General features: G+C 34.9%; 1 protein-coding gene across 1 annotated transcript; it reads left to right on the top strand.

Annotated features, from left to right (window-relative positions):
* Positions 1–1,930: 1,930 nt before the first annotated feature.
* Positions 1,931–2,872, top strand: LOC143679122 (olfactory receptor 5D18-like). Its single transcript, XM_077155797.1, has one exon. The coding sequence runs from the start codon at positions 1,931–1,933 to the stop codon at positions 2,870–2,872; it is 942 nt and encodes a 313-aa protein (XP_077011912.1).
* The last annotated feature ends 4,250 nt before the right edge of the window (positions 2,873–7,122 follow it).

Genomic DNA, 7,122 nt, shown 5'->3' with positions numbered 1-7,122 from the left:
AAATGTTTTGGCATAAGGAAGAACAAAGGAACGTAATTACTGCAGGGTGCTGAAAATAGATGATAATTAATACTTTAAAATGTCACCTCATGTGTGAGACTAAAGCAAAAAATGCTTGTTACAAAATTTAGATTTTGACTAGAGCATTTCCTAATATAACTCATGTAGATAGTTTGATTGAATGCCATAAGTACTTGGAATCTCAAGAAGGTCATGAGATTTTGTTGGTTTGTCCAGAGTGATGCCCCGATGAATCCCAGAGTGATATGATCAGTAACTGGAAATGTATTTGCAAGCCCCCTTCGGGGAATTGTGAGAGTGGGGAGAAATTCAACTTCCCCAAGTTGAATTCTTGATATTCTCACAAGCAGTGTGGACAACCAAAGCTATAGGCTGAGCCCCCAGTCTTGGGGGTTGTTCACATGAAACTTAACCCCACAAAGGATAGGTCAAGTCTACTTAAAATTAGGCCTAAGAGTCACCCCCAAGAGAGCCTCTTTTGTTGCTCAGATGTGGCCCCTCTCTCCAGCCAATATGATGAGCAGTCTCACCACCCTCCCCCTCTCTGCGTGGGACATGACTCCCAGGGGTGTGGACCTTCCTGGCAATGTGGAAGATCCTGGAATGAGCTGAAACTCAGCATCAGAGGATTGAGAAAAACCCTAGAATGAGCTGAGAATTAACATCAAGGGATTGAGAGATCCTTCTCAACCAAAAGGGGGAAGAGTAAAATGAGACAAAGTGTCAATGGCTGAGAGATTGCAAACAGAGTCGAGAGGTTATCCTGGAGGTTATTCTTATGCATTAAGTAGATATCACCTTGTTGTTCAAGATGTAGTGGAGAGGCTGGAAGGAATTGCCTGAAAATGTAGTGCTGTGTTCCAGTAGCCATGTTTCTTGATGATGATTGAACAATGATATAGCTTTCACAATGAGACTCTGTGAATGTGAAAACCTTATGTCCGAAGCTCCTCTTAGCTACTATATCAACAGAAGAGTAGAACATATGGAATAAAAATAAATAATAGGGGGAACAAATGTTAAAATAAATTTAGTTTGAAATAGTGGTAAATGAAAGCGAGGCATAAGGGTTATGGTACGTATAGTTTTTTTTTCCTCTATTATCATTTTATTTATTTTTCTGTTGTCTTTTATTTCTTTTTCTAAATCTATGCAAATGTACTAAGAAATGATGAATATGCAACTATGTGATGATATTAAGAATTACTGATTGTATATGTAGAATGGAATGGTATCTAAATGTTTTGTTTGTCAATTTTTTTAATTAATAAAAAAAGTTAAAAAAATAATCCCTGATTTGAAGAGAAATTTCTCTGGAAAAATTAATAAAACATATTTGATATCAAATATGCTGCATCAGATAGAAAAACAATAAGGGGTTAGAGGGATTTAACAATAAAGACAGAAAAGAAAAATGTATTAAGTGTATTCATTTTCTATGTTTTATGTGTATCTCTGATAAATTAGTTTAAAAATCACCATTCTTTGTTACTCACTGCAGAGATGGTATAATTAGTCATTGACTTATGCTATACTTATCTCTTATGAACTGACAATGCTCAAGATCTGAAAGTGTTATATGATGATTTCATTAAAAATTATCATCAAATAAGTTACAACTCATTTTCCTATACTTTTACATATTAAAAATAACAGGTAAGAATTTAAATAGTTCAGAACTAGTATTTGTATTACTTTAAGGAAAATAAAAAATGACTATGTTTTAAAATTGTAGACATTCAGCATATTTTGGATAATAAAAACAGAGATTCTGAAAGATGAAAATGATTTGTCATCTTCTGGTATCAGCAAGGGATAGTTAATCAAGTTTCCTATGTGCTGGCTCTCTTTAGTGTGTTTTTTTCTTTTATTTTCATGATCAACATTTCGATTTTAACAAATAGAAAACATGCTATTGTCAGAGGGAAATAAAAGTGGTGCCAAATTCACCCTCTTGGGCTTCTCAGACTATCCAGAACTGCAAGTCCCTCTCTTCTTGGTATTTCTGGCTATCTACAGTACTACCTTTGTAGGAAATCTTGGAATGATCATGATCATCAGAATTAACCCCAAACTGCACACACCCATGTACTTTTTCCTCAGTCATCTCTCATTTGTGGATTTCTGCTATTCTTCCACCACTGCTCCTAAGATGCTGGTGAACCTAGTTGTAGAAGACAGATCCATTTCACTTTTAGGATGTGTACTACAATTCTTTTTCTTTTGCACCTTTGTGGTGACTGAATTCTTTTTATTAGCTGTCATGGCCTATGACCACTTTGTGGCTATCTGCAACCCTCTGCTATACACTGTTGCCATGTCCCAGAAACTCTGCATCCTGCTGGTGGTTGGATCATATACGTGGGGTGTAGCATGTTCCTTGATACTTACATGCTCTGCTTTCAACTTATGTTTTCATGGTTTCAACACAATAAATCACTTTTTCTGTGAGTTCTCCTCCCTGCTTTCTCTCTCCTGTTCTGATGCTTATCTTAACCAGTTGCTCCTTTTCATATTTGCCACATTCAATGAGGTGAACACACTAATCATCATTCTTGTCACCTATGTGTTCATTGTTGTTACCATCCTGAAGATGCATTCAGCCAGTGGATGCCACAAAGCCTTCTCTACCTGTGCAACACACCCGACTGCCATCACCATCTTCCATGGTACCATCCTCTTCCTCTACTGTGTGCCTCACTCCAAAAACTCCAAGCACACAGTCAAAGTGGCTTCTGTGTTTTACACAGTGGTGATTCCCATGTTAAATCCCCTGATCTACAGTTTCAAGAATAAGGATGTCAAGGAAACGGTCTTTAAGATAATGGGCACTAAAGTATTTTTTCATTAAGCATATTATACTGTAATGTTCGTTCCTGTCTTATAAATAAATTGTGTCCAAAAAAGATGCCTTTAAGAATATCTGTAGACAGTAGAACTTTCAAAATAAGAATATAAAAGAATATCTGTAGAAATCAATAAAGAGTTAATGTTTTACAATTAACATTAATTTTGGTTTACCTAGACGTTACTTGGCTTTCTTTCTTACTTGCTGGAGAAAATCAGTAAACTTAATTTCTATCATTTTTTACTTTTTCATCTACAAAATTACAATAACACGACCTTGTGAATAATCTGATTGTGAGAATTAAAAGAAAATTAAAATGTCATGTGGGGCACCTTGTATAATCTAAATAGAAATTCATTTATTCCTCTTCTTTGAAGGTGCTGTCAATATAGTTGTTTCTCAATAAAACCACAAATTTCTCTTATAAAAGTATAAATTACTGTAAAAGTAATGCATAGTCCTTGCCTTCAAAGACCACAATACCAGTGGCAATTGTAGGTCATCTGAGAAAGTGGTTATTGTTTAAAGTAGAAATAACAGTATCATGAGAAGGTTTAGGAGAAGGAAAATTTTAATTATATCTTCCTAAGATATGCCTATTGACTTGGCCTAAGAGAATGGGCAAGATTTTGTGAGATACATTTCAGTGAGGAAGAAGTTTTTTTAAAGGAGAATAGCATGAACAAAATTAGGGAAGTGAGAAGATAATAGTGAATAAATGATACAAAAATTTTTATTGAGTGAATAATATGTAATTATGCACACATGTGTATGTGTGTGAAAGAGTTAAGAGTACAGATTAGTTAAGCATAAATGTAATTTTTGCATTGCAAAAGATATTGACTGTATCCTGAATGCGTTTTACAAAAGAACTCCAGTGTACCAGTAAAATAAACTGCAATAGTCAACACCAAAAGCATAGAAATGGTAGATTGGACCTCAAAAAGTCTTGTATGTGGGTGCATGGGTGGTTCAGTGGTTGAATGCTCACCTTTCATTTGGGGGATCTGGGTTCATTTCCCAGGCCATGCATCCTGAAATAAAAATAATTCTTGCATGCATAAAGCAGGTGTGACTGTTTGACTGAACATGAAACCAATCAGCCAGTTCAGTTGAAGCCAAGATTGGAAATGCAGGGAAGATCTATGGAAGGTTCACTGTTGTTGGTTTAGATTTCTGTGAACTGCATACAAAGCCAGCAAGGTTGTTGCATAATTTGTATGAGCAGAATCACTGCCAACCCGTAATGCAAGGGCCAGAAAAGGAACAAATTGAATGAATAATGACCTCAAATATGGAACCGTGGAAGCTAAGGCCTGAACAGATGAGATCTCATCAGGTCAAGAGTGTGCACCCACCTATGTGTGTGGGAAGTTTAGGTTCACCCTTGTGCTTGGAAGATCAGGCCATATGTCCTAATTTTGGGGGGGCAAGCCTTGTTCCCTACTTTTCATGGAGAGTGCTGCCACATCAATGCTTAGAGAAGATGGAGCCTGTGTTGCAATCTCAAGGATTAGAAAGAGTGGGGACTTCATGTTATTGTTCAGGGAGAACCTGGCCACTGTGTAAGCATTTACAAAGGCTAGAGACGCCTCTGCATCAGGCCCTGAGGACAGACATCAATTCTTTGATGGTTCTCAGACCTTAAAATCTAATGAAGTTTGCCCCGAATTGTCTGGGGCCTGTGATTCCCTCATTTTATCTCTCATTTTATCCTCTACCTTCCCTTTTGTTGTATATTGGAAGCAGATGGTTCATTTACTTGATTTTCATGTTCACAGTCAGTGGAGATTGTGCCCCAGAAGAGATGACACTCATAGGCAATATTGATGGCACTTTGTACTTAGCATTGTTTTTGAGATGACTCAAGGCTTTTGGGATATTATGATGGGAAGAATGTATTTTGCATGTGGAAAGAACATGCCTTTTAGAGTCAAGAGGTCAAACTGTGGTGGCTTGGGTTTATGTACCCCAAAAAAACATGTTCTTAAACTTAATCCATGGTTCATAGTGTGGACCATTTTAAATAAGACATATTCAAGGTATTACTTTACATAAAGTAAAGCTCAAATGAATCAGGTGGGGCTTTAATCCAGATTACGGAAACTTTTATGGCCAGATTAAAAAACAAACAGAAAAAAAATTCACAGAGTTCAGTCAGAAACTGAAGATCAGTGAAACCTGAAGAGGTTAAAGCCAAAAGAGGCCACTACAGGCTTCCTGATTTGGGACATCTCTTAACCTCGAAACCATGAGCCACTAAATTACTTTTGTTCCAGGCAACGCATTGCATGGTATCATGTTTAGCAGCTAGGGAATTAAAACAGCAAATATAGTAAGTGCCCAATTTGTGTTTGTGTTATCATTCTGCCATCCACCCCTCAAGCCATTACAAATTATCAATCATTATGATGTTTTTTTCCTAAACTTGTTATAATCTCTAAATCCTTCTCCATAGAACTCTTATCCAACATTTAAAAAAAGTGATTGGAGTTTCCAAGGTTTTAAGGATTAATATTCTTCAAATATTTACTGAAAATTAAATAAAAAAAACAAGCAGTCATTAGCACCAACAAATATTTAAATTGAAAAAGTAAATATTGCTTTAGATATTGTCTAATAAAAGAATGTCTTTTCTATTGAATTAACTTGTTTCACCAGGTTTTTATAAATAATTTATATTTTATTACACATCTGATACTAATACAGTTTAAGTTTGTTTGAAAATAGAAAACTAGTACTAACCCTGAGTTGAACTAATGATAGTAATCCTATCATTTACATCTATGTATGTGATTTATGTAGTGAAAACTACAGAGTAATTTCTCTTGCTTCTCTCCTGCTTTGGTAAATGAAGATCCCAATGTGTGATAGAACTAACATTAACTCCCACTTTGCTTTCACTCTTAGGAAATTGAAGCCCATACAATTTATGTTACTTTTTAATGGTGTAAAAACAATTGGTAATTGAATGATGGTATTCATGTCAGACTCCAAATACATCAGCAAGCACATTTTACACTATGTGCTAACATCAACCTCTTATTCTTTTATTTTCAAATTGTGATTTTCCAGATTCTTTATGATACATCCTTGGCTTCTATGTACAATGTGATTTATATTAGTAGTTTTTCAGGGATTGAATCATGTCATCCACAAAAAACATATTCAAGTTCTAACCCCTAGTCCTATGGGTATGACACCATTTATAAATAGGACCTTTGAAGATTCAATTATTAGGTAAGGTATGATCAAACTAAATGAGGTGGCCCTTAGTTCAATATGACTGAATCAAAAGAAAGGAAATTAGATAGAGAAGTAGAGGCCAGAAGGAAGAGAAGCCAGAGAAAGTGATCACTATGTGCCAGAGGACTGGAATTATCAGAAAAATACAGCTTTTGGGAAAAACAGGGACTTGCTTACACCTTGATTTAAGACAGTCTCCAAAACTATGAGTGAATGAACTCCTGTTATCAAATACTCTATGGTATTTTTCATAGCAGTTCTGATAAAATAAGACCATTTTCTTCAGATATTTGGCTATATGACTCTAACTGATTTTTGAAAGGGCATACACTCCAAAACTTATTTTGACATACACTATACTTCATGTAAGCTTCAAACAGCATATATATGGCATGTGATTCCCAACACATACCATAATTCATTTTAATATAAACAAACAGCATAATTTAAACAGGTTGATTTATATTTTTCCTTCAACTCATATTTCAATTCCACTTCTCCAAATGATTTTATGACTCACACTCTTTATTTCTTATGATCAAATGCTTTCTTTCAGGGTTGTCATATTGCCACAGCACCATCTTATCAACAGCCACTTCCAACATGAAAAATTTAGAGTGGACATAATCCAAACACCCCTAAAAAGTGGGAGGAAGATCAAAAGTGATGCTGGAGTTATGTAGAGAATGTAGATTTAACAAATGAGCATGATTGCTGAATGATTATATTGAAATTCTTTTCAGTCTCCAATATCTTTAAACTTTTCATTAAAATTGTAGGAAAACCTGAAAATGTGGGATGGTAACACATATCAAATTTTGATATCTGCTCTGTAACTACTTGTTAAAACATACTTTGAAAATTATTGCTTTTTGTATTTATGTTATATTTCACAATAAAACTATTTTTAAAAAATTATATTACCTTATGTGCATTACATACATTTGCATGAAAAGGATGTGGTTTCACATTTTGATTATTCAATTTAAATATAATGAACTTGAAAT

This window comes from Tamandua tetradactyla, chromosome 4, assembly GCF_023851605.1.
Source record: "Tamandua tetradactyla isolate mTamTet1 chromosome 4, mTamTet1.pri, whole genome shotgun sequence".
In the NCBI taxonomy this organism is placed as follows: Eukaryota; Metazoa; Chordata; class Mammalia; order Pilosa; family Myrmecophagidae; genus Tamandua; species Tamandua tetradactyla.
This window is presented reverse-complemented; position numbering and strand designations above follow the sequence as displayed.

Bases quoted from the DNA above. Each gene is read 5' to 3' on its own strand.
- LOC143679122 (XM_077155797.1), top strand. From the start codon at position 1,931: ATGCTATTGTCAGAGGGAAATAAAAGTGGTGCCAAATTCACCCTCTTG.